This window comes from Rhineura floridana, chromosome 4 (genome assembly GCF_030035675.1).
Source record: "Rhineura floridana isolate rRhiFlo1 chromosome 4, rRhiFlo1.hap2, whole genome shotgun sequence".
NCBI classification, from domain to species: domain Eukaryota; kingdom Metazoa; phylum Chordata; class Lepidosauria; order Squamata; family Rhineuridae; genus Rhineura; species Rhineura floridana.
Window position 1 is genome coordinate 86,673,447 of NC_084483.1, and position 27,217 is coordinate 86,700,663.

The following is a 27,217-nucleotide window of genomic DNA, read 5'->3' on the forward strand; positions in this document are numbered from 1 at the left end:
CCCATGGGAAGCCCACAGGCAGGGCCTGAGTGCAAGAGTACTCTCCTGCAGCTACTGGCAACTGGTTTTCAGCAGCATACTACATCTGATATGGTGGCAGAGCAGAGCCATCATGGCTACTAACCATAGATAGCTTTATCCTCCATAAACGTCTAATCTTCCTGTAAAGCCATCCAAGTTAGTGGCCATCACTGCCTCTTGTGGGAGCAAATTTCATAGTTTAATTATGTGCTGCGTGAAGTACTTTGTTTTGTCTCTCCTGAATCTGCCAACATTCAGCTTCATTGAATGCCTTGAGTTCTAGTGTTATGAGAGAAGGAAAAATTCTCTATCCACTTTTCCCATGCCATGCATAATTTTACACACTTCTATCATTTGCCTCTAACTCACCTTTTCTCTAAACTAAAAAGCCCCAATTGCTGCAACCTTTCCTCTACTTGCAGTGGGCTTCTTTAAAACATTTCTGCAACTGGGAACATTGCTATGCCCATCCTTATCACAAGATGTACTTCCAAAATATAGGACAAAAGCCGTTTGAGCAAGACGAGCTGAATAGCAGATATAAAGGTAGGCTGTCTCTGTTTGTGCATTTTTCCCTAGATTCTACTGGCTGCATTTCAGAGACTGCTTCTGAATCTTTTCCATATTTTTCCAAAAAAGAGTCCTGTGGCAGCTTAAAGACTTTTGTTTCAATAAATTGGCTAGTCTTTAAGAAGCCACAAGATTCTTTATTGTGTTTGCTGTAACTGATGAACAGCACCATCTTCTGGAATTTGATACTTTCGTAAGACTTTCCATTCTTTTCTAAGATCTGTGTAAAGATCTGAGAATCTTTGACAGATATATTTAAAACATGAAGATATAATTAATAAAAGTAATGATTTATGAAACTGCTGTAATGTGCAATGGATCCAGAAGCACCTATAGCTTGTCTGTATTGGTATGTATAAAAATCAGTGTGTCTCTTCCTTCGCTTCCAGAGACATGGCTGATTTGTCCAAGTTTCCTATCCTGCCTGCCAGGTTTACCCATTTTTCTGGATCACTGCAATTATGGACTGCTTCTCACTTCACGATCTGGATAAATATAAACAGTGTGTCATATTGTATAACATGTTTTAGTCACTGCTTCTCATAGCAAAATGCAGGCAAATATCTGTTTCCAAGTACAAATGTAGAATGAGAAACAACCCACTGTGTGTGGACCCATGAGGCTTGTACATAACACAAAATAGTGCACAAATGCCCATGATAATGTGTTGAGCAGATTTGGTCCCAGTTATGCCAGCCCAAGTCCAACACTCTACCCACAATGCACTGCTGCCTTTAAAATTACCATCTCTGTGTAAGAATAATACCCAAATCCTGAAGTTGCTGGTTGAAATGTTTGTATAATTGGGGAAAATTATGTTTAAAAAGAAACACTGCTAAAACCACAATTCTGAGAACTGGTATGCTCATAGAATAACTACACATTGCCCCATTTCAAATATATTCATTTTGGCTATTCCAGAATACTGATCAAGACAGGACCAACCCATTATTTTCCCCCTTTTATATTGGGCTTATCAAATAGAAGTGAAATCTAGAGTACACAGAAACGTATCTTCTTAAATTCCAAGGGAAATCATGCAACTTAAGGCAAATTACAATATATGTTAATATATTATGAACAATATAGCTGCATGTGTGTACAAATTTTCTTGCTTTTAACAGGCTGTGGCTGTTCCTCAGAGTTTGCTGGAATGGATCACAATTCTGCACAGAATGTCTGGACTATTTACCAATCAGTTACATAAAGAGTTGACATATCAGCACAACAGTTACTGAATGAATTCGCCCAAGGCATTGTAGCATTTTTGTATGATTACACAGGTGCACTTTGCAGCATGACTGAGTCTGAGACAAGACTTCGCTTGTGCATCAAACAAAATATTTTAATAATTCAAGTAGTTGCCCACCAATGGAATTAAAAACAACTATATCAGTTCCAAGGCCTTCTTTGTTTGGTTCACAAGCAAGAAGAGCTCTCTTGCAAGTTGCTCCTGAAAGCATGCAAGATTTTATTTGTGCACCTATTTCTAATACAGTAGGGCCTCGCTTACCAGCGTTCCGTTTTCCGGTGTTCCGCTGATGCAGCAGCTTTCAATGAGGGGAAATTCCCCGTTTTAAGGCCGTTTTTGCGCTTTTCCGACATTTTGTGACATTTTCGCATAACACGGCCCATTATTTTCAATGGGTTTCGCTTTACGGCGATTTCCGCTTTATGGCGGCAGTCTGGAACGGAACCTGCCGTATAAGCAGGGCCTGCCTGTAAAGGCATAAGGAAACACCAAGATAGTTACTTGGTATGAGAAGCAATGTCAACCATGTTATTTAATCCCATGATTGGGATTCTCCTCTTGTTAAAAACAGCAACAGTAGGATTGACACCATGGTGTTAAGAGAGGGTTGTGTTTTTCCCTGATACTACTTTCCAATTTAAAAATTCTACCCCCTGCTGCTTTTTTACCCCTGATGTTTCTATTTCAAATGTGCAGGTGTGGGGAACTGGTGGTCCTCCAGATGTTGCTGGACTATAGCTTCTATCACCTTTGACCACTGGCTCGTGGGAGTTGTGGTCTAGCATCCATAGGGCCACAGGTTCCCCATCCCCAGCCTACAGTCAAGCAAATGAGTATCCTGAAACACTCAGCTGGTCACCTGCACAAAATTACAAGTTACCTCCAGGATTTATTTATGGCCAACATAATACTGCATTGAATTCTCTACCTTTTAGTCTTAAAGAAGTACTGTCTAGAAGGAAGGGCAGGATCTCTACATGAAGCTTCCATGGTGCTGCTTGTCAAAAATCCAGTGCAATGCAATGGTGACCATGAGCACACTACTCTACTGCCACTTCAGGTATTGGGCTAGGATGGAAGCATCTGGGGCAGAAAAGAGGGGAGCAGAAGAATTAGTGAAGGGGGAAGAACAACAGAATGGACAAACAGCACAGGTTTTGGACAATTAGTCTCCAAGTAGTGTCTTGCAAGGCTATAAAAATGTCTCTTAGAATAGTTCTGGTTTTCAGTATTAGCCCTTCAATGCTCTGTAAAGCATTCATTTCAATAACTGTCTTGTTATTCATCACTGGGCTCCACTCCAGAGACAAGCCTCACTTAAATGGCAATTATGCATGCATAATTGGCCAATTATTTGCTTAGTTACTTTTTTAAAAAATACATACTGATGTGTATGGAGCTTTCCTCTTTATTATTATTGTTTACTATACTTGATCTTCAATGTATGCTCTATAAAGCAAAAGTTTCACTACTGCAGAAAAGATACAGGTGATTGTTTAAATGAAATATATTGACCAATTCCCAGCCTGTTTTCAAGCAAAAGCAAGCTGAAGAAAGGAAAACACAAACCAGTATTTTGTGTAAATAATACTTTAAAATCTATTATGAATGATACTAATGAGGAAATACGATGATACTAAAAAGGAAATACAATGTAGGAGTAGCATCACTTTTTTAAAAAAGTTGCATTACTAGCAAAAACCTCAGCAGCTCATCAGGTTAGTGAGGACAATTAACAGAGAAAGTGGTCTGGTGAGAAAAGGGTTCCCCCCATCCTATTTGCCCCTCAGACAGCAGCATCACAGCCTTCACCCAGCATGACCCTCCCAACCCAGACCAATATCGAAACTGCCAAACAAAGCTGGGCAATCAAAGGGTTAAGGTCAACCAGGCAGTGCTAGGGCCCACTTTATATTTATATGGCTACTCATATTGCATTTTCATCATGTTTGTTCTCATTATATAACTCAATTAAAAATGTTAATGGTAACTATGGAATCATTACAAAAAATATTTTGATCCCTAGGTCATGTGAGTACATTCTTTAAGATTTCAGTGAGCTCTTAAAAGAGGGATTAGACAAATGCATTAAGGACAAGGCTATCAATGGCTGTTAATCATGATGGCTATATACTACCTCTGTGATCATAGGCTGTTTGCTTCTGGCTACCAGTGGTTGGGGAACATGAGCGGAAGAGTGCTACCGTGCTCATGTCTCATAAGCACCTCATAAGCAAGTCAACCACTGTGGGAAACAGGATGCTGGACATAGATAGGCTATTGGTCTAATCAAGCAGGGGTCTCCTTATATTCTTATATTCTTTTATGTTATTATTATAAATCACCAGTGACTGGTAAGAGACACTGTCCTGTTTTCTTTCGGGGGATCAAGATTGCTGTTTATCATAACATTTTAATCAAACTGTTCTCTGCAAGGAATGGCTCTCAGACCTCAAAAACATTTTCTCTGGATCAACTCTTGGCTTCAGTGCCTCATCACCATATTAAAGCTGCAATGGCATTTACTTTTGAGCAGATATGTATTAGGATTGCACTGCATGTGGTATGGATAAGGATGCCAATATGGTTGTAGGAAATTAAAAACCTTATCTAAAACTCTGCTATCAGAGTAAAATCATCAAGATTTATGATTTTTGGCAAACAAGAACTCAGCTGGGTGGGAGTGGCTGGGAAAGCCAGGTTTCAGCTTCATAAACTGGCAAAAGGTTTAGAGACATCATTACAATTTCAAGAGGAGTATAAAGTGCTTTGTTGGCAAACGCTTGCCTATCAAGGGTCAAAGATTCTTACTAACCTGAAGATGTGTTTTTAACAAGTACTCAAAGCAGCTATAAAGCATTCACAATTTCTATAAACAGTGGTCCCTAAGAATGTTGCTTCAATTCTTGACTGACTCCTGGATCCGCTTGAACTAGCCTGGTATTTATGCATAACATGTTATTCTGTATTAATACAATGAGAGTTTTGGACTTATTGTGTGGTGTGTATACAATGTGAAGGAGGTGTGTGTCTGTGTGTGCGTGTAGGAGTGCATGGCATGCTTCTGGTCCAATGTGTGAATCTCTTAGTCTTCCCTGCTGTCAAGAGAAAGCAGGTGGCTTTCCTTTTAGAATTGGCAGAAGAGGAGCGCAAGGTCAGTAATGTAGCTCATTCTTTGCATAGGGAACATCCCAAGATCAACCTCTAGCACCTCCAATTAGAAAGAAATTAGGAATCAACATGGGGTGCCCTGTCTGAGATATTGGACAGCCAATGCCAGTCAAAGTAGACAACTGTGGGTTAGATAGACCAATGGTCTAGCTCAGTGGTTCCCAACTTTTATGAGCATGGGACCCCCTTTATAAGCTGAAAAAAAATTGTGACCCCCAGGCTGGCTGCCAGGAAGGAAGGGGGAAAGCAGCCTTTCTTTGCAGGCTTGCTTCTTTTTGCTTCACAAAAAGCCCTCTCCTCTCATTCTAAGTAAGGGCGCTGTCAGTAGCGGCAGTGCAAGGAGATGGGAATCAGTGATAGTAATCCCCTCTTCTTCCTGGTAGCTCCACCCTCAGCCTCCTTTGGCATCTGCCATGTATTTTATAGGCAGATGCCTGCCCTTAGTGCACCTGAAAGACGCTCTGGAGCTTCAGAAAAGGCCTCCCCTCTCGTTTGGAGCAAGGGGGAGGTGTCATCTGCAGCGCCAGTAGAAAGCATACAGTGTTGAGGGATTGAAGACTTTTTAAAAAAAAATTAATAAATAATTCATTTGTTTACTGTTCACGGCCCCCTCTGGATTACTTCGCGGCCCCCATGGGGGTCCTGGCCCCCAGGTTGGGAACCACTGGTCTAGCTCATTATAAGCTGGATTCATATATATTCATAACAGGAGCATCCACCTGGAACCTTTATGCAGTTTACTATAGCATGCAGGCTTCTCCCAGAAAGAAACTTGCAACCATTTTGGTTTTCCCCTGTCCATGCTACTCCATGCTGTGCTAAGCCAAGGTTTGCCTTAGCATATCATCCAAACCTGGGATGATGGTTAAGCTCTCTCAGGACTAACCACAAGGAAAGGTTTTTAATTTGCTATGGCAAAAACATATCTGCGCCTTGTAGACTCTTATAGACTTGAATGAGAAATGAATGCTTTGAAGGCAGAAGCAAAGAGTATCCCTACACCTGCCCACAACAAGTGAGAAAGAAGATTTAAATTACTTCAGAATCATAGAATAGTAGGGTTGGAAGGGGCCTGTAAGGTCACTGAGTCCAATCCCCTGATCAATGCAGGAATCCAAATTAAAGCACACCCAATAGTGGCTGTCCAGCTGCCCCTTGAAGGCCTCCAGTGTTGGACAGCCAACCACCTCCCTAAGTAATTGGTTCCATCACTGTACTGCTCTAACAGTTAGGAAGTTTTTCCTGATGTTCAGTGGAAATCTGGCTTCCTGTAAGTTGAGCCCATTTTTCCATATCCTGTACTCTGGGATGATCGAGGAGAGATCCTGGCCCTCCTCTGTATGACAACCTTTGAAGTACTTGAACAGCGCTATCATATCTCCCCGCACTCTTTTCTTCTCTTCTCCCAGTCTCTCCTCACAGGGCTTTGTTTCCAATCCCCTGATCATCCTTGTTACCCTCCTCTGAACCTGTTCCAGTTTGTCTGCATCCTCGTTAAAGTGTGGTGTCCAGAACTGGGCGCAGTACTCAAGATGAGGCCTAACCAGTGCCAAATAGAGGGGAACTAGTACTTCATGCAATTTGGAAACTATACTTCTGTTAATGCAGCCTAAAATAGCATTTGCCTTTTTTGCAGCCACATTGCACTGTTGGCTCATATTCATCTTGCGATCAACAATAATTCCAAGATCCTTCTCACATGTAGTATTGCCGAGTCAAGTGTGTGTGCCCCATCTTATAACTGTGCATTTGGTTTCTATTTCCTAGGTGCAGAACTTCACACTTATCCGTGTTAAATTTCATTCTGTTGTTTTCAGCCCAATGCTCCAGCCTATCAAGATCCATTTGAATTTTGTTTCTGTCCTCCAGGGTATTAGCTATCCCAATTTTGTATCATCTGCAAATCTAATAACCATTCCTGCACCTCCTCATCCAAGTCAATTTAAAAAACATTGAAGAGACTGGGTCCAGGACTGAGCCCTGCAGTACCCCACTCATTGCCTCCCCCCGACTTTGAGAAGGAACCATTGATAAGCACTCTTTGAGTACGATTCTGCAGCCAACTGTGGATACACCTGATAGTTGTTCTATCCAGCCCACATTTGGCTAGCTTGCTAATCAGAATATCATGAGGCATTTTGTCAAAAGATTTGCTGAAGTCAGATATATTATGTTCACAGCATTCTCAGTCTACCAGGGAGGTTATCTGATAAAAACTACTTTGAGCAGTGACATTCCAGATACAATGATACAGGGTTTTGTTTCCTTTAGATAATATATTTATTTCTTGCCTTGTTTACTTTATTTTATTTGTTTACTTTGTTTACCAGTGGTTCACAAACTTCATTCAGGTGGTCTGGAACATGTCTGTAAAAAATTAGTTAATACAGCACCTTGCATAACATGTTACAATTGTCCACAGGCAGAAAAATCATTAAGTGGTCTGTCAAGACCACCAGCAATTTTCAAGTAGTCCATAGGGGAAAATGAAAGTATTCCAATAAACTCCACTGGAGGTAAGCAGGCTCTTAAAAACAGCCCCCAGTTTCGGACAGCAGTGTGTGCACCTCCTCCCAAAGCTATACTCCCAGTTTCCACTTACTTCCTCTTCTTCGTTTCTAAAAAGACAAACAGCCCTAAAATTGGTTGTTTCTCTCTCTCCCTCCCCCCACTGAGCACTCTTCGCCAACCCTGGGCTGCCCATTCATGAAAGATGAACATTCTTTAATCAAACCCCAGATTATTCGCTCACAGTGACTAAACTGGCCAAACTACAACAATACTGTATAGATTTAATAAATAAACTATCTAGAAAACTGTATTCTTTCTGATTTCTTTTTTCTTTCTTTTTTTAAAGACTCTGTAGTGGGGGGGAACTTAATAGGAACTGACACTACAAACAGGTGCAGATAAGTATAAGGTCACAAAGGTGAGGGAATACTCCAAGAACCCCAAGAGACAGATTTGCCATATCCTTAAACACACACACTACCGTGCTACATACAGCTCCCCATGGGTTTTGCACACAATGGGTCAGAACCCCATTCAAATAACATATTTCATCATCGGGTGGGAAGGTGAGCCAAAGCTTACTAGGACCCTGCCCTGACCACAGAGATTATGCTTAATGCCACACAAGACATAAAATGACCAAAAAACGCTACACTAGCGTGCTGTAGTGATTAATGGATTGGGCTAAGGCTGGGAAGACCCCTGGATTCGAATCCCCATTCATCCCTGAAGCTCACTGGGTGACTTTGGGTACAGCCGCTATCTCTCAGACCAGCGTACCTCACGGAGTTGTTGCGAGGATAAAACGGGACGAAGAGAACCATGCTCGTTGCTTTGAGCTTCCTTAAGGGCGAGATAAAACTCTTTTAACAATAAATGCGCTGTCTTTCACGAGAAGCGACCATCTGAGCGACCCCGCGGTGGCCACATGTCTCACACTCACCCGCCCGCCCCCAGTGCCCAAAGCAGGCGGATTCCCTGCTTCTCCCGCGTGCGCGCTGCCTACGTTCTCCCCAGCCACCGCCACCCCCGCTGCTTCTGGGCAAGGAAGACGGAGTGGTGGCGGCGGAGGAACAGGACTGGCGACGCAAAGCGCCCCCCAACTTTTCGCAACCAGACCCTCTCTGCTGCTTCCTTTCCCCTCCAGGCTCGACGAGGCCATTACCTGCCGAAGTGTCCTAAGGAGTCAAAGAGGAGCTCGAAATTGCGAGCCATGGCGGGGACGCTTGGTGGTGTGCGGGGCCGGCCAGAGTCCCATCTCACACTCTCCCCTCCCTGCCCCGCAGAGCTCGCCTGCTTAGAAGGGGCGGCTCCTTCGCCCTCCCACCCAACCGACCCTTTAGGCCGCCGAGAGGGCCGCGCTAACCCCTCCCCTAGCGCCTGCCAATTAGCCTGCCCGCCCCCCCGGTTAGCCTTCGGTCCGGCCTCCCTCAGTGCCCCGCCTCGTTCCTCTCAGGCACTCCACTAAACCAGCCCCAGCGTACCTGAGCCCTTCCCGCGTAGAAGAGTCCACCACCGCTTTTAAAAGGGGGCTTCCTGGCCAAATTTCCTAGGATGTGGCGCTTTTGTCTTTGTTGTGGCGGTTGGGTTTTTTTGGGCTTCCCAGGGAGGCATCTGGCTGGCCACTGTGAGAACAGGATGCTGGACTAGGTGGGTCTTTGCGTCGGACCGGCAGGGCTCTTCTGATGTTTTTTGTGGGCTTCGCCGCCGCCCGGACCAGTTTGGTGGTCAACGCTTGAAAGCCAATCTTGTGTGGAAAATTAATAAGGGCTACTTCTTCTTGCCTTGAGCATACCATCGCTACATATGCATATTTATGCTTGTTTGTAAAACTAAATCTTGGGGCCTTAACTATAACGGATTCAACTGCTGCGTTAGCTCTCAGCTCAATTTCTATACGTTTTGGTTAGAAGGGAAATATCCTCGGGCTTCTGCATCAGTTCATCTGTTTAGGTCTAAGGAAGGGGTAGTTAAAGTGGTGCCCTCCAGCTGTTGTTGGGCTCACATCAACATCAGCCCCAGCCAGCGCAGCCAATGGGTAGGAACACTGGAAGTTGCCCTCTAGTAACATCTGAAGCGCATGAGGACTACTAGACTACCTCTGATCTGTGGGTCACCCTGGGAGGGACTACAGAGCAGAAGGAAGGCATGCCCTGACCTGCCTCTGCTGCTAGGTTTATGAGAGCTAGGGCCACTGGCAGCTGGCACCTCCTGCCTCCTAGGAAGAACAACATAATGGCAAGGAGGAGTGGTGGTACCATCAGTAGGACTTTAGGTCCAGGTTCAGAGGGCCATTCAGCACAATGAACAGGGGGGTCCACAAGTGCCTGGCTTACCACATTTTGAAGCAAGGGAAAATAGAAATGGACTGCCTTCAAGTCAATTCCAACTTATGGCGACCCTATGAATAGGGTTTTCATGGTAAGTGACATTCAGAGGTGGTTTACCATTGCCTCCCTCTGAGGCTGAGAGGCAGTGACTGGCCCAAGGTCACCCACTGAGCTTCATGGCTGTGGGGATTCGAACCTGGTCAACCAGGTTCTAGTCCAACACTCTAACCACTACATCACACTGGCTCTCGAAGCAAGTGAAGTAATACACATTACCATCTAAAGTGGGGGAAGGGGCCATTAAAGCCAGAATTTACCTAATTTTATCTCTGAGGAGGAGACTAACCTGGCCCTATCTATCAGCCAGTGATAGAGGAGTTGTCCCAGTGTACTTGCTTTCCACTGCCATCCCTCTTTTTATTTATTTTGTGTTTTGTCTCTGTATATTGTAAGTTCACAGAAAGGGGCCTGCCTTATCTTTTGATATCTGTACACCACTCAAAACATTTTAGGTGCTTCAAAAGTATTATTATTTATGAATATTTTAATTCATAACAATAGTATTCAATTTTTAATTACTGCCTACACTGGACTATCCACAAACAATGCTCTTTTGGGAGATGAGGATTAGGGAGAATCATGGCAGTGAAACATTCATTCATTCACAGTGGTAAAGAAAGATACCAGGACTCCTTAATGCCATTGGAAGGGTTGATACCACCAGACTGCAGTCCATCTACAAGTGGCCACAGGCTACAGAAAGAGTGATGAGCCAAACTATAGCAATGGACAATGAAAATGCAGGATACAAAGCCAGGTCTGACATGTAGGGATGTTACATGTAGAGTAGGGGGAGAAAGTAGAAGATGTCCAGCAGAAACCATGGGATCTTTGGTAAAACTAACCATTATACACAAACAAAGCAGGCCAAAATCATAGTAGCAAATATTACCAAGATTTTACAAAACAAAATGAGGTTTTACTAACATAGAGAACAAAATGATGGGAAATACACTTGAGTGGAGACTCATTAATTTTCCATCTGGAGTTCATGTTGCCTTAATAAACACATTGTGAAGATGGGGGGAAAAGCTTCATGTAACATTGTCACATGTGACCATTTAATTTTTGAGCAGATAAAGATGGATTCATGTCATCATAGTCAAGAGTTTTGAAACAATCCACAATTCAGAATAAACCAAACCTATTATTTTGTACTGCTATAAATAACTTGGTAATTGTGAAAAAGAGTCAAATGGCCACCAGATTAAGTCACCTGTTCAACCAGAAAGAAGTATAAGTTCTTCCCTTTCCAATATCAGATGCAGGAATGTACTTCAGAACATAACAGGCTGTAATGCACATTCTTAGTGACTAAATATCCCAGGCTTTGCTGGATCCTGACTCACCTGTAGAAATAATGGCAACAACACACACTAGAGTATGAGGAGTGAAAGGATGGGCTCTATTTCATTCTTCAGGGACCCTGTACAAAATTAAGGTAGCAGATATTATAGAGCCACTACTGAGATGAGTCAGCTGAATCACATTCCACTGTTATAAGGAGAAATTGGGGAAGAAGGTTGTATAGTCTTTAATTAGAAAATGGTTCAGCAGACTGATTTGAAACTTGGTCATGTAGGAGAGGTAGGTTTGAGGATAGTGTATGCCCAATTTGGGGCAGGAAAAAAAAGACTATTGTAAACAAATTTAAAGTTTGGCAAGAGACTTTGGCAAATTTATAGGTTGTGTGTTTTTTTCTTCCATAGACTTTACTGGGGTGGTTTTGGGGAAAGTTTCTCCATTTGTACTATACTTTTAGGGAAATGGCTCAAGGGGAATGTCTAAGTCTGTGCCATTAGCCATGAGTTAAGTAAAGTGTGTAGTTTTTATTAAAAAGGCATTTTTGTAGCTAGTGTTACTCAATGGGATTTCACAAGAATGAACCTGTTATGAGAGAAAGTTATGTGGAGGGGGGGTTGACTGGAATGTTGGGTGGAGTGAGAGCGAGTGACAAGCAGAGAAGGTCAGCTGGAAAATGGCAAGATAGAGCTGTGTGAAGGACTGAAAAGGACTGGGGGTGGGAGAAGATGATGAGAGAGAGATGAAAGTTCTGACAGACCAGGTGTTAGCCTTTTAACAATTTACAGATCAGGTAGGACTAGAAGTTAGGTGTGAAAAAAGATGAGTAAACATCATTTGACAGGCCTGGGGAGAAATATCTTCCTTAGATCTTCCTTCGAGGCCCTTCTCCACGTCCCCCCGTCCGGGGTAGGCTTGGAGGGTGGTGACAAGGGAGATTGCTTTTTCAGTGTGGTTCCCCATCTGTGGAATGTGCTCCCCAGTGAGGTCCACTTGGCACCTTCACTGACATCTTTTTGGCACCAGGTAAAGATGTACCTTTTCTCCCAGGCATTTCCTAGATTGAAATGATGTTTTGTTTTAATATGCTGCCAAACCTTCCTGTGGCTGTGTGAGGGTGCTACTGCTATTTTGTTGTTGTTTATTGTTATGTTCTTATGGTGTGTTTTATTTGTGTGTGTTTTAACATTATATAAGTTGTTTAGGGACTAATAAATCTAATAATAATATCTGAGTGCATAGCAGCTGGATTTCTGATGGATAGCTTTTGAAGGCACAGGAGAGCCTTCAGAAAAAAAGAAAGAGGGAGATTTAGGGAGCAATTGTATGGCTCTGTGTGTGCTTTATCTGCTGAATTTCCTCTTTAAAGGCTAGCTGACTTAAAACCCCTCAGCCAGGCCTGCTTCTACACCACTCATTCATCATTGGCAATCATTCGTGGCCAAGTAAGATTGTCTTCCAATATGAGGTCTATAACGGTGGGTCTGTAAGTGACTGTGGAGGCCAATTCTGGATCCACACAGCCTCCCACAGTGAGGACATAGGTTTCCAGATCGAAGATGGTCACGATGAGGATTTGCTTGACGTGCTTTCCGCTTAGCTCATTTGTCCCTTTCGCCCTGTACTCGTGCTTCTTCAAAGTCTATAGCACCTTTGATAATGGCCGACCTCCAATTGGGTCGCTCATGGGCCAAGGCTTCCCAGTTCTCAATGCTTATGTTACATTTTTTTTAGATTAGCTTTGAGAACATATTTAAACCTCTTTTGCTGTCCACCGATATTCCGTTTTCCATCCTTAAATTGGGAGTAAAGTAGGTGCTTTGGAAGATGGTGGTCAGGCATTCGAACAACATGGCTGGTCCAGCGAAGTTGATGTTGGAGGATCATTGTTTCAACACTGGTGATCTTTGCTTCTTCCAATATGCTTCCAGTCTTCCAATCCACTAACCACCATATAATATGCAGAAATTAACTGGGGTGATTGTAGGGCATGGGAACCAATGTGATTCCCTGCTAATGTCACCCAATAAACCAGTTGCCACATGTAGAGAAGCAGCAGCAGAGCCAGTCAAAGTTGGCAACCCCATTAAAGACGCAGAAGTCTGGGTAGGAAAAAAGTTGGCAACCTTTATGTTGATCTTTGTTTCACTTAATAAATTAGCTACAAAGAGTGGAATTCAACATTGCACTAAGTCTCTCATTCCATCAGTGCATGGATTTCCACTTTCACAATTGAAAGTCCTCCTGCTGCACACCCTCTAAATTTGTTCTTGGGGTTCCCCTTGTTGGAAGTCAGCAGTTACACAGCAGTTGCAACAAATCGATCTATTAAGACTGCTGGTAAAGGTGAGAAAGGTTTATTTCTTACCAGCATTTTTAGCCATCTCTGGGTGGGAACTCAGGATAGCACATCCTTACAGAGTGGATGGAGAACAAAGGAAAGATGTCTGATAAGGAAGAAGAGAGGCTCAAAAGACAAAGAAGTTTTAAAAGAGTGAGAGGAACACAAGGATTACTTTCTCTCTCTAGCACCCCCCCCTCACTGGTTCAGGTAACTAACTAGAAACCTTGTTGACCCCCAATCCTCTAGAGCAGATTTGGGGAGGGTGCAGGGCATGCATGGGAGGAAGAGAAGGGGGTGAAGTCCTATTGTGCAAGTGGAAATCCTTGCACTGATGGGATGCAGTAACTGATTACTGCTTTTAATAGCATAATATAAGTTGCATGTGAATTCCTGCCCTTCAAAATGGTGTGTGATTTCTTATTAATGAGGGCATTTCTTCATTTCTTTTTCCATTGAGTTTCTTATTATCAATTTCAAGTTTATCTGATCAGAGAGTTGTCCACAGGCTTCTCAAAAATTAATCAAATTCAATTAACAAAAAACCTTTTGGTTTAACATGTTGTGTTAAGGGCTTTCAATATTCACTCATGCTCCAAAATGCTGGGAAATTGTAACTGCTAAGGGCCATACATTTAACGGCTAAATTATTTAGGCAATATTGATATGGTATCCTTTTCTCTGGTTAGTTCCAGGCTCACCACTGTATTGGAGCTAGATGGTTGTCAGTGGCCATGTGGCGGACCCAAGTCCCAGATCTGTCTTCTCACTGGTATTAACAAATGGAATCTATGCAACTGAGGCTGTTATGCAACTGGCTCTATGTTACAAGAACCCAACAAATACCACCTGGCAGCAAATAGCAGCCAATCAGTAAGCAAATTAACATATGTAGCATGTAAAAATCCATTGTGCCATTCATTCCACAAGTGATAGCACTTAATATCTTGATTTATTGCAATCCAGTGATTTCATGTTGAGGTCTCGCTTGTAAGTTCCTTTGTTCTAGTATGGCTACTTTAAGGACACTTACAGAGTGTCCTGGGAGGTTGAAAGATTCCCTCATTGACTTTTTGATATTGCCATTTCTGAAGCCAGTTTCATATCCTTGTATTCTTTTCTGCAGAGACTGGCATATTTGTCCTGTGTAGAATGCATAAGGGCATTGTTGGCAGATGATGACATATGTCACACTGGAAGAGGAGCACGTAAATGAACTTCTGATGTTGTGGGTAACATTATTAGGGCCTGTAATGGTGCTGCCAGCATTGACATGAGGACAGATTTGGTATCAGGGTCTGCTATAGGGTCTGGACCTTGTATCTATATCTCTGTAATGTTGTCTGTTGCTTGTGAATAACTAGTGGTGTGGGGGCTGACTGTAAGCAACTTCAGGCTTGCCACCCAAGGCCGGCAAAAGGGAACATCATTGTCCAGGATGGGCTGTATATCACTGATTGGTTTAATTTACAGGAATGTAAGTTTATCTAATGGAGGATCTATCCTGGAGATTTTTGAAACAAGTTGACTATTATTTGTGCCCAAGATGAATTCTGAAATGTGCTTTAACTGGATGGCAAACTTTCATGCACTACAGATTCAGGCTGAGAATAATTATACTACCAATTAGACACAATCAGCTCAGTTAATCAGCTGAAATATGTATGTTTATCACTATTTACATTTTTTTTAAAACCGTCCTTCCATGACAACCAAAAACATACAAAGCAGCATCTGTTCTGAAGACTTCAGTCTCTGTAGCTTGGGAAGCATGATGCTCATCTGAAGCTGTAGTTCTATACCCACTTGCCTGGGAGTAAGCCCCACTGAGCTTAATGGAACTTCCTTCTTAGTAGATGTATATATAGTAGTATCCTGTGAGTTTCTTTTCAGACAACTTTATAATCTAAGGGAAGGAACTGACATATTTACACATAAATTATAAAGTTTCTTCTGGTTTATAAGAAAAATAGCTTGTGGCTGTCACCATTGTGGCCTTTTCTTGGAAGAACTTTCCTTCCACTGAAAACATCCCTCAAATGTGTGCTGATCTTAATTACTTTTTGCTTTAAACGTGTATTATGTTACACATATGTTACATAATATGTTACATGAATGGCCTTTTGTTTCTTTGTTATTAGAAGACAGGGTTGTGATATAGTAGCTGAAAATTTGGAAGTGGGGTTCTATTAACAGGGAGACCAATCCAATATGTCATCTCATCTCTTGATTGAACCACATAAAGAACTGAAAAGTAAGTACTTTTATAGACAATCACTTAATATTCTGCAAACACTGGGGCTTGCATTATTTTGTAAGGATAGGTATATACTTTTTTTTGTAAGGCCATTCATCATTTTATCAATAGGACTGCTATAAGTAATGTAATGAGAGCCAGTGTGGTATAGTGGTTAGAGTGTTGGACTAGGACCTGGGAGACCAGGGTTCGAATCCCCACACAGCCATGAAGCTCACTGGGTGACCTTGGGCCAGTCACTGCCTCTCAGCCTCAGAGGGAGGCAATGGTAAACCCCCTCTGAATACCGCTTACCATGAAAACCCTATTCATAGGGTCACCATAAGTCGGGATTGACTTGAAGGCAGTCCATTTTCAAGTAATGTAATACTTTACTTTCACCATGGATTCTTATTTCCGCTATGGATTAGAACTAATAAGGCATCCATCCTCAGGTGCCTGGTGTTCACACCGCAGTGGGTATACTGAGATGGGCAGAACATTTGTTGTTCAACGTTTCAGCAATGTTCTAGCAAAAGTACCATATGTAAATCCGCCTTGGGTTTCATGAAAAAGAAAGGTGGGGTATAAATATAATAAATACATAAAAGCATTGTCCTTAAATAGCCATAAGTCTCCATCATTAAAAGCCTCCATAATCAGCTCTCTCTACATTTAGGGTGTGCAAATGCAATGGCAGATGAGTGTGCTGCACTCATATTAGTTGTATAAAAGAGGGAATACAAATAGGCGCAGCTTTTTTCACCTTTTCTTTACAAATAGCACCTGTCAAAATTTCATCTGTTACATGAGGTGCCCAGTCCTCCTTTGACTCTAGCCACGGTTCTTGTCAAACTCACAATCCACAGCTCATTATAGTCTGGTTATCCTACAATATATAGATATAGATATATAGATATATTACTACATTTGAAAGTAGGAGTGTTCTGTGAACATGGTTAGCTAGAACATAATACCAAATACTTTTTTTCTTATCTTTTAATTTGGCCCTTTTCCTTCCCTCAAGTACCTCTGACATTGAGCAAGTCCCCAATTGCTTAAAAATCACAATACAGAATGCCTCAGAGGCCCTGCTTGGGGTGTCTTCATCCCAGACTGAGGCTGGTGAGCACAAGAGGTAAGAACTTCTCAGCTCTGAAATTCTATTCTGGTGGGGATCAGGTTCCTTCTTCTTCTTTATAATAGTTCCTTAAGGTTACCAAAATACATTTGGGCTGTGAAAATAAAACTACTTCACCTGCATACGGCAGAGGTAGTTTTCACTACCATTATGAAAGACCTTCTACCTTTAAATTCTGCAGTTATCCCAATAATTGAAGAAGAGGAAGTAACAGTGCAACCCTATATATGCATACTCAGAAGTAAGTTCACTGAATTCAATGGGGCTTACTCCCAGGTAAGTGGGTATAGGATTGCAGCCTCAGGAAGCAAATATACAACCTGTTAATATATCTCCGGTGGTATTCTGAGGCCTGGTTCACATGTCAAGCCAAACTATGGCTTTGCAGGACCGCATGAGTGAGGCGGCTCCTGGAGAGAAGTTTGCAGCCCCTTTGCTCCTCCCTGGTCCTTTTTGCTACCACATCAGATAGCCAGTAGGAGCAGTTCTCAATCTCACATAATTCTTTGAATGGAAAAGGCATTCTGCAATTAAGAGTTTGTGCTGGAAAGCTTTGCCTTACTATTTATGGAGGAAAATGCTCTAGATATTTTTTGAAGAGCAGGATACATATTAATCAGTTGATTTAACAACAGCCTTTAATATTTATTTATTTATTTATTTTATTGCACTTTTAGACCGCCCTTTAGCGACAAGCTCTCAGGGCGGTGTACAACAAGATAAAAACAGATTAAAATACAGGTGTGGGTACAATACAATATGAAAACATATTTAAAAACAAAATTAAGACAAGAAATTAAAATTAAAATAGATTAAATTTAGAATTTAAAATTTAACATTTAAAATGCCTGGGCAAAGAGGTAGGTCTTTACCTGGCGCTGAAAAGATAATAAGGAAGGCGCCAGGCGTATCTCGTCAGGGAGGGCGTTCCATAATTCGGGGGCCACCACTGAGAAGGCCGTAGCTCTAGTTATTGCTCTCCGGGCCTCCCTATGCGTTGGAACCCGGAGAAGGGCCTTCGACGTCGAGCGCAGTGACCGGGTAGGTACATAGCGGGAGAGGCGTTCCGTCAGGTATTGCGGTCCGATGCCATTAAGGGCTTTATAGGTAAGAACCAACACTGTGAATTTGGCCCGGAAACATATTGGTAGCCAGTGCAGCTGGGCCAGGACTGGTGTTATATGGTCAGATTTTTTAGACCAAGTAAGAACTCTGGCCGCAGCATTCTGCACCAGCTGAAGTTTCCGAACCGTCTTCAAAGGTAGCCCTACGTAGAGTGCATTACAGTAGTCCAATCTAGAGGTTACCAGAGCATGGATAACTGTGGCGAGGTTCTCCCTGTCCAGATAGAGTCGTAGTTGGGCTACCAGCCAAAGCTGGTAGAACGCATTCCGTGCCACCGAGGCTACTTGCGCCTCCAGTGACAGGAGTGGATCTAATAAGACCCCCAAACTACGGACCTGCTCCTTTAGGGGGAGTGTAACCCCATCTAGGGCAGGTCGGACATCAACCATCCGGGCAGAGAGCCCCTCCACCAACAGCATCTCAGTCTTGTTAGGATTGAGTCTCAGTTTATTAGCTCTCATCCAGTCCATTATCGCGGCCAGGCAGCGGTCTAGTACATTAACAGCCTCACCTGAAGAAGATGAAAAGGAGAAGTAGAGCTGCGTATCATCAGCATATTGCTGGAAATGCACTCCAAATCTCCGAATGACCCCACCCAGCGGCTTCATATAGATATTAAAGAGCATGGGGGACAGAACTGAACCCTGCGGGACCCCATATTGGAGTACCCAGGGACTCGAGTAATGCTCCCCAAGCATCAACTTCTGGAGACGATTCTCGAGGTAGGAGCACAGCCACTGCCAAGCAGTGCCTCCAACTCCTAAATCCGCAAGTCGCCCCAGAAGGATACCATGGTCGATGGTATCAAAAGCCGCTGAGAGATCAAGGAGAACCAACAGAGTTACACTCCCTCTGTCTTTCTCCCGACAGAGGTCATCATACAGGGCGACCAAGGCTGTTTCTGTACCAAACCCCGGCCGAAAGCCCGATTGAAATGGGTCCAGATAATCAGTTTCATCCAAGAGCGCCTGGAGCTGGCTAGCGACCACTCGCTCTAGAACCTTGCCCAGGAATGGAACATTTGCTACCGGTCTATAGTTGTCAAGGTTTTCAGGGTCCAAGGAGGGTTTTTTTAGGAGCGGTCTCACCACCGCCTGTTTCAGGCAGGGTGGTACCACTCCCTCTCGTAAAGAGGCATTGATCACCTCCTTGGCCCATCCGGCTGTTCCATTCCTGCTAGCTTTTATTAGCCACGAGGGGCAAGGATCCAGAGCAGAAGTGGTCGCCCGCACCTGTCCAAGCACCTTGTCCACATCCTCGAGCTTTACCAACTGAAATTCATCCAATAAAACAGGACAGGACTGTGCTCCGGACACCTCATTAGGTTCAACTGCTACAATGTTGGAGTCAAAGTCCCAGCGGATGTTCGTGATCTTATCTTGGAAGTATCTCGCAAACTCATTACAGCGGGCTGTTGATGGTGTTATTGCGTTCTGAGGACCAGAGTGTAAAAGTCCCCGAACAACTTTATAAAGTTCCGCTGGGCGGTTAGAAGATGACTGAATAGAGGCAGCAAAGTACTGCTTCTTCGCTGCCCTCACCGCCTTCTCATAGAGCTTAGTAGAGACCTTCACAAGTGCAAGATTACAGCCGTCGGGAGTTCACCTCCATTTGCACTCAAGCCGTCTCCTTTCTTGCTTCATCACTCTTAGCTCCGGGGTAAACCACGGAGCCACTTGAGCTCTGCACAGGAGAGGGCGCACCGGGGCGATCGTGTCAACTGCCCGGGTCATTTCCGTATTCCACAGATTGACCAGGGTTTCGACAGGAGCGTCAGTTTTATCAGCCGGAAAACTCCCCAGAGCCTTCTGAAAACCCTCAGGATTCATTAGTCTCCGGGGACGGACCATCTTAATTGGTCCTCCACCCTTGCAGAGGGGAGAAAACATTGTGAGTCTAAACCTCAATAGGCGATGATCTGTCCATGACAAAGGAATAGATGTAAAATCCCTCACTCCCAGATCACCATCCCCTAATCCAGTGGCAAAAATCAAGTCTAGAGTGTGCCCCGAAATATGCGTAGGGCCAGTAACAAATTGAGACAGCCCCATGGCTGTCATGGAGGCCATGAAGTCCTGAGCCGCCCCAGACAAAGCGGTCTCGGCATGAATGTTGAGATCCCCCAATACCAAAAATTTGGGGGATCGCAACACCAACCCCGCGACCACCTCCATCAGCTCAGTTAGGGAGGCTGTTGGGCTGCAGGGTGGACGGTACACCAACAGTATTCCCAGTCTGTCTCGCTGACCCAACGCAATGTGAAGGCACTCCAGACCATTAGCCACCTGGATAGGGTGCCTAACAAGAGGGATAGAACTTCTATAGACCACAGCGATTCCCCCTCCCCGACCCTCGGATCTACCCAGATGCTGAACCGAGTACCCAGGTGGGCACAGCTGGGAGAGATTAATGCCTCCCAGATCGCTCACCCAGGTCTCGGTAATAAACGCCAGATCAGCCGCCTCATCCACAATTAAATCATGGATGAGGGAGGTTTTATTGTTTACCGATCTGGCATTAAGAAGCAGCAACTGGAGATCCGAGAGTTGGCTGATAGAACTACCAGCAATCCTGTGGATGTGGGGAGGACCGGAACACGGCACAGCCACCGGTTGTCTGGGCCGAGTTCCCCTCAACTGGCATGTCCTCCTCACAACACCATACCTCCCATTACCCATCACTACGCTAACAGGGGCCCCCTCTGGTGCTCCCTCCCAATACCCTATCCTCCCACCCAGGCACATAATAAAAATGAAATGAAATGAAAAATAAAAACAACAAAACTCACAATCTGTACACAATCACACCCTCATACATACAAACCACTCACTCATCCAGACATACACTCATATAAACACCCACTCATCCACTTCAAACCCACACAGTAGACACAGTCCCGCACTCTGTGCGCCCAAACGCCATCTCTAAAACCGTTCTTCCCGCGAAGAACGCCACCTTCGAAAGTCCAGATGATAACAATGAGGTAGAGGCGAGGGTCGCTTAAGCAAAGCGCAACCCGCAGCGGCAGAGATGGAAGACATGCCAGCAGCAGGAGAGTGCCAGCCACAGCTGGTTGCCATAGGTGATCAGGAATTCCATGCAGGCAAGTGAATGGGTTGCTTGAAGAGGGATGGATCTCTCCATTCCTCCTTTGCTAGTCCATTTGGTTTTCAATCTGGCCCAGTATACAGAGAGACTATCCGGAGTTAGGCTAGCAGCAGCAGCAGCACCAGCAACAACAAGCTTCATCTGTTTTTTCATACAGATGTTCCTTAGTCAGAGTTGAATATTTATCAATTAAATGGGCCAACATAAAAGAGTTGTCCATAATAGAAAAGCTGGCCTGGCTGAAACCCATTTTACTCATCAACAACTAAGTGGCTCTCTCCAATCTGTTTAAGAACTATTTTGCATAAAGTTTAGCCAGTATGTTGATTGACCTTCTTTTGTATGGGAATGAGTGTACTCATATTCCCAGTTTAAGGAAACCTTCCCATGAAATTAATTGAATCTAAAAATTTGGCACCAACTTAGACTCACCATATTATATTGTTTTTGAAGAGTTCAGATGGAATACCATGCTCATCAGATGCTTTATTGCTAGTAAGGAAAATAACCAATCCTTCGGTTTAGTTAATTAAAAAGCCAGTGGCTAAGGATCCATGCCCTCCAGTCTGAAGGCATTACTACAATATGACATTTTGACTTTCAAAAGAGGCTGCAGATGTAACCCTCTCCTTTCTCTCAGTCCTCAAAGCCTGCATGGGCTGATCCAGGACCCAGAGAGCAGCCAAGGGGTCATGCAGTTAGTGATATCTTGGAAATCATCTGAATGAAGCACTTTTAAAACTTTGAAGTTCTACATTAATCCTGACACAAATCTTAGTTAATCAGAATTTCTGGAGTTACTGGCTTGGATCCTAAGATAAGAAAGTTAACAGAAATAATACTTCTGGCCCTCTCCTCCCCTTGCAATCACCTGTGCCCTTCCCCCTCAAAAAAAATCATTCAGGGACAAGGGGGCTAAAAATGTGGGATGGAGATGCAGGGGCTTCTGGAAGAGGGGGGAATTGCCAATGTCAGCCCAATTTGGGGTGATTTCTCTTAGTAACCCCCCATACCTCATCACATATTGTTCAGGAGAGCCATACCCTTCCGGATGGACTTTTTGTAGTGCGCAGGGAGGGGAAGGGATGGACAACGTGCCTTGCATTGTCAACCTATCTTAGGATCCAAGTCCCTGACTATATTTGGCAATATATTGGTGGGAACACTACAATGACTTAATATTTTAATCATATTATTAGAAGGCTCCAGCCGTTATCTGTCCCCCTTGACTGCACTAGAGCTAAATGATAAGATTTCATATTCTCTGAATATACAATGAAGTGGCATTCATCTGATGCTTTAGCAATCCTTGAAGAAGCCATGGCCCAGCATTAACTTGCTATGACACACTTGGCTCCGTGTGTTCTAGTGCAATGACCTTGCTTAACCGGAGTCTTTTTACAAGGGTTTTTTATTTCACTTGGCCTAATTTCTCAGCTACAGAAGTTGCTGGGACTTAAGTTTTCCCCTTTGGAAGTCCTAAATCAAGAGAGGGGAAGGGCCTGGCTATTCACTGATTAGGGAAAAATTCACTATAAATTCACAGCAAAACTGTATTATGACATTCTTCCTCCATAGACATCCTTGTCTTGCAATGCTCAGCCAGGCTGTAGGACATGGTGAGGTTCCGGCAAGGCGATGGGAAACACAGAGCTTTGGTTGCTCCTTCAAGGAACAAGGTGAAACTGAGCCATTTTACAGCAGTAGCACCAGGTGCAGCCTAATTATTAATACAAACTATGCTACATGTTGCTGTTCTACTCCTTCTAGCAATCTCCTACTCTGATGGAGTAGGGGAGGCTCAGATTGTCTAAGGTTTTCTACAGTGGAGTCATCAGACTTGGGGGATGATGGTACCACATCTGTAGGCTGGGGGGAGGCACTGCCCCCCCCCGGTTCATTGAGTAGCAGTACCTCTGGGGCTGGCCCTGCATGCCCTTCAGGTTTGGAGTCCTTGCATCCAACACCTGATGAAGAGGAATCCAACCTGGACCCTGACAATAGTGGTACAAATATGGTTTTCCTATTACAGCACTTTCACCACCTCTGAGTGGTGGGTTACGTTGAGAAATACTAACTCTCTGTTCCATCTGAATCAATAGAGGCAGTTGAGGTGCTAGACAGGTGTCTGGAGGCAATGATGGGCTAGATGTGGGCCAACAAATTGAAACTAGATTCTGAAAAAACAAGAAGTGTTACGTGTTCCAAGTTCTTGAGTCCAGGCGATGGGAAGACAGCCTGTTCAGGATGGGGTTGCACTCCCCTGGAAGGAGCAGGTTTGTAGCTTCTCAATCCAACATTGTCAGTGGAGGCTCAGGTAGCCTCAGTGGTTAGGAGTACCTATTTCCAGCTATGGCTGGTTTGCCAGCAACAGCCCTGTTTGGACAGAGATGACTTGGCAATAGTACCACATGCTCTGGTAACTTCCAGATTGGATTATTGCAATGTGCTCTATGTGAGGTTGCCCTTCAGGATGGCTTGGAAATGTCAACTGGTCCAAAATGCAGTGGACAGATTACTGGCAGAGGTCGCTTTTAGAACTCATATAACCAGAACAGAACCATATCATTCCAGAACAGTTGCATTGGTTGCCTGTTTGTTTCCAGGCTCAATTCAGGGTGCTCAAGTTAGTGTTTACACTCCTAAATGACTTAAGCCCCAAATATCTCAGAGACCATCTCCTTCCCCACAGACCCTCTTGGGTGTTAAGATCAGCAGAGGGGACCTTCTTGGTAGTTCCACCACCCTCAGAAGTTTGGGGGATGGTGGCCCAGGGGAGGGCTTTCTCTGTGGCAGCCCCTACGTTGTGGAATTTGCTCTCTAGAAAGGTGCGTCTGGCACCTTCCCTTTACAGTTTCCAGCAAATGCTAAAGATGCATCTCAGCATCTGAGATGTAGTTTTCAGGACCCACCTTACTCCTGTGAAAGTAATGTGTTTTAATGATTTTTAATGCAATATTTTAAATTTCTGTACCACTCCCTGGGACCTAATGGTGAAGGGTGGGTAATAATAATACTAATATTAGTAGTAACTGGCCCAGGGTCACCCAGTCAGCTTCATTACTAAATGGAGATCTGAACCAAGGTTTTCCTGGCCCACGTGAAGTCAGACATCTTACTTTCTGCTTGGCACTCCAAAGACAAGCCTTGATACTGACATAGCAGTGAGCCCTTACAGATGGGAGAAACCGCAGGAAATAGGTAGCAACAACTTAGTGTTGTTTTTTTACAAAGAAGCCCTGGCCCCTCCCCAAGCATTAATAAATAAGGTTATTTATTAACACTGTTGTCATGCTTCCAGCAAATAGACAGAGAAGAGACATGCAAACAGCGATGTAGGGGAGGGAGAGCACAGGGGAGTGCAGTTCAGTGACTTCTTTTTTCAGGACAGGAACAAAACTCTCATTATCAGAGTGGCAGAGTAACTGATGGATTCTCCTCTAACAAGTTAAAGAGGAGACAATGAAGCTTTCAAGCTTGTTACAAATTAGCATAGAGGAAATCAGAGAGTGAGGAAAATAGTCCAGCAAAGGGTGGACACTTCTTTCCTTTCATGGAATTGCTACTTCATGCTAGTGTAATCCCTTGCAGGTTCTGGCCAAAAATGAAATGAATAACTTATAATAATAATAATAAAATTTTATTTTTGAGTTGCCTATCTGGCCGAATTAACGGCCACTGTAGGCGACGTACAATAACAGGATAAAATACAATATAAAACCATAACAACAACATTCAATAATTAAGCTACCCACTCTTACATGTAATCAGCAGCATTAAAAACTAACCCACCCCAGAAACCACATAGGCCTGCCTGAACAGCCAGGTCTTCAAGGATCGGCGGAAAGCCATCAAGGAGGGGGCATGGCAGAGGTCTAAAGGAAGGGAGTTCCAGAGGGTGGGGGCCACAATCGAAAATGACCTCTCTCTGGTCCGCACCAGCCTAGCTGTTTTAACTGGTGGGACCGAGAGAAGGTCTTGTGTGACTGATCTTGTCAGGCGGCATAACTTGTGAACTTTTTTTCATAAAGAAAACATAACATTAAATATAACACAGTTTTATATGGTTCTCAGTTTCCAAATACTTAAAAGATCCTTGTCCATGTGTCATTTCTCCTTTTTTTGGCAAAATATCTTTGCAATCAACTGAAAAGTTCTTTTTCTTAATTTTCAGGAGATGAATCGCTTTATCCTGCTGCTCTGAACCACTGCAGCTTCAGCTTGGCCTGGAAAGTCCACAGATTCAGCAAGGTCCTTAATCAAGGGATTAAAGACCAACTAAATAATAGCTTCCCTAGCAGCCACACCCAGGACCAACTTTTCTGCTCCACACTTGCTATCTTCTTCAAACAGGGTTTTTCTGCTATGAAACCCCACCCACCAGACTGAACCAACTAAAACAAGATTGTGGGGGTTACACTAGCAGATGGCAACGCTTCTGTGTGAGGTTGTCTGCATTTCTAGTTAAAAGCTAAAGATTGCGTTTCAGCTGGCTGGAGAACTTGTGTTACAACACTGTGTGTTTTATAATTTGATCCAGTGCAGTCAGAAGCACGCACCACTGAGTTCAATGGAGTTTACTTGCAGGAATCTGTGTTTAGGATTGCAATCACACTGGCTGCTGCTGCTAATAAACTGGGCACTGTGCTATGTACTACTGTTCTGTGTGTATACACACACACACAGAGCTGCCTGGTCTTTTTGGATTCCCCAATGTGGCCTGGCTAGAGGAGCTGTGAAGGTGAGCTCCTGTACTTCAGAAGTTGCCATTACACCACTGAAGGAGGCAAGCAGCAGGCCTACTGGTTTATTTCCTTCATCTGGGAACCAAAGTGGGAAGAGGGAATCATCTTCAGAGGTCACATACCTTCAGATATATCCTTAGAACCCAATCTCCCCCATTGTTATAGGATTATGCTCCCTTTATTCACATGCCCCTTTTTGTGAAAAGGCTAAGAACAGACTCCCTCCCCCAGTATTAAATGTACATGGCTGCCCTGCCCATCACATCAAGTTTGGCCCTGAGTAACGGGGAACATCGAATGCAACAGAAGCAGAGCCCAGAGAGCAGCAAGCATTTGTAGGTGGCTCTGAACAGCTCCTCTGCCTTGGCTGCTGCAGTCAAAGCTCCCCCTCCTGTTGCAATCTGTCAAGAACAAACTTGTCTGTGGCAGCTGTTCGCTAAAATTGCTAGCATATCCAACTCTGCAGAAAACACTCGCTCACCATAGTAAACGCTGGTGTTCTTTGTTTTTCTTATACTTTTTTGCTTTCTGAATTCGTCTACAACAGTTATATGTGGTAGGGTTGGTCATTTTAAAATGAGAACACAAAATAAAGTAAAACCATTCATTCAGCCTGAACTGATAAACAGAACATTTGAGACTGGTTTCTTAGAATAGCATCTGCCCAAGAGCCAACCCTCCATTGGTGAGGAGCCAAAACTTACTGTGAGAGGGTTTTACTTTATTCTCATGTTACTAAAAGAAACTGTTCAGTTGCTTTCTCTGGTTTTCTGTGTGCGGAGGTTCCATGTAGTTAATAGCAGCAATTGTCCCTTGGCATGTAAGCAGGCTCCTTGGTTCTTTATCCTATCTATGAGATAACAAAGCACTGTTTCTTTGTAAGGAAGAAAGGTACCACTGTAAGAAAGGAGTATTCACTCTTACACTAGACTAGAGCATCGGTGAATGAGGTAATGTAACTGGCACACTGAATGAACATCTCTAGGCTTAAAATAGGATCAGAAAAGAGATAGATACTTCACTCCAAAAGGAAGACCACAAAAATAATTTCCAAATGGTCTTGAGTGCTGGAGCAGACACTGTATTGGGGTGCCATTTCAGTTTGGGGGAAGGGGAAGGCTGGAGATTTACAACAGAAGAAAGGATTGCTCTTCATGTATTCAAGATTATGGAGATGGGGGGGAGTCATTTTAAGAACATTTGTTGTGGCTATTTCATAATAACGAGAGAGAGTCAGAGAACATGAGAATTCCGTATGCCGTGGATACAGGAAGTGTGCCAAAGTTGGCCAGTTGCATTCCGGT

The 27,217-nt window shown here is 43.7% G+C and overlaps 1 protein-coding gene and 1 long non-coding RNA gene across 3 annotated transcripts in view; one reads left to right on the forward strand and one right to left on the reverse strand.

The window, feature by feature from the left end:
* SLC22A16 (solute carrier family 22 member 16) overlaps positions 1-8,883 on the reverse strand; it is a 32,206-nt gene extending 23,323 nt beyond the window's left edge. Inside the window, exon 1 of the mRNA XM_061623611.1 lies at positions 8,691-8,883. Coding sequence (XP_061479595.1) covers positions 8,691-8,740 — 50 coding nt within the window. The 5' untranslated portion in view covers positions 8,741-8,883. The remainder of the gene's footprint in view (positions 1-8,690) is intronic.
* Positions 8,884-8,976: 93 nt separating this feature from the next.
* On the forward strand, positions 8,977-26,640 carry LOC133384376 (uncharacterized). Of its 2 annotated transcripts, XR_009762540.1 has the most exons (5): positions 8,977-9,175; positions 14,248-14,431; positions 15,700-15,812; positions 16,822-16,932; positions 25,343-26,640. It is a non-coding gene; the product is annotated as an uncharacterized LOC133384376 (long non-coding RNA). The 2 variants fall into 2 exon arrangements; XR_009762539.1 differs by lacking the exon at positions 16,822-16,932 and having other exon boundaries at positions 25,343-26,636.
* Positions 26,641-27,217: the final 577 nt, after the last annotated feature.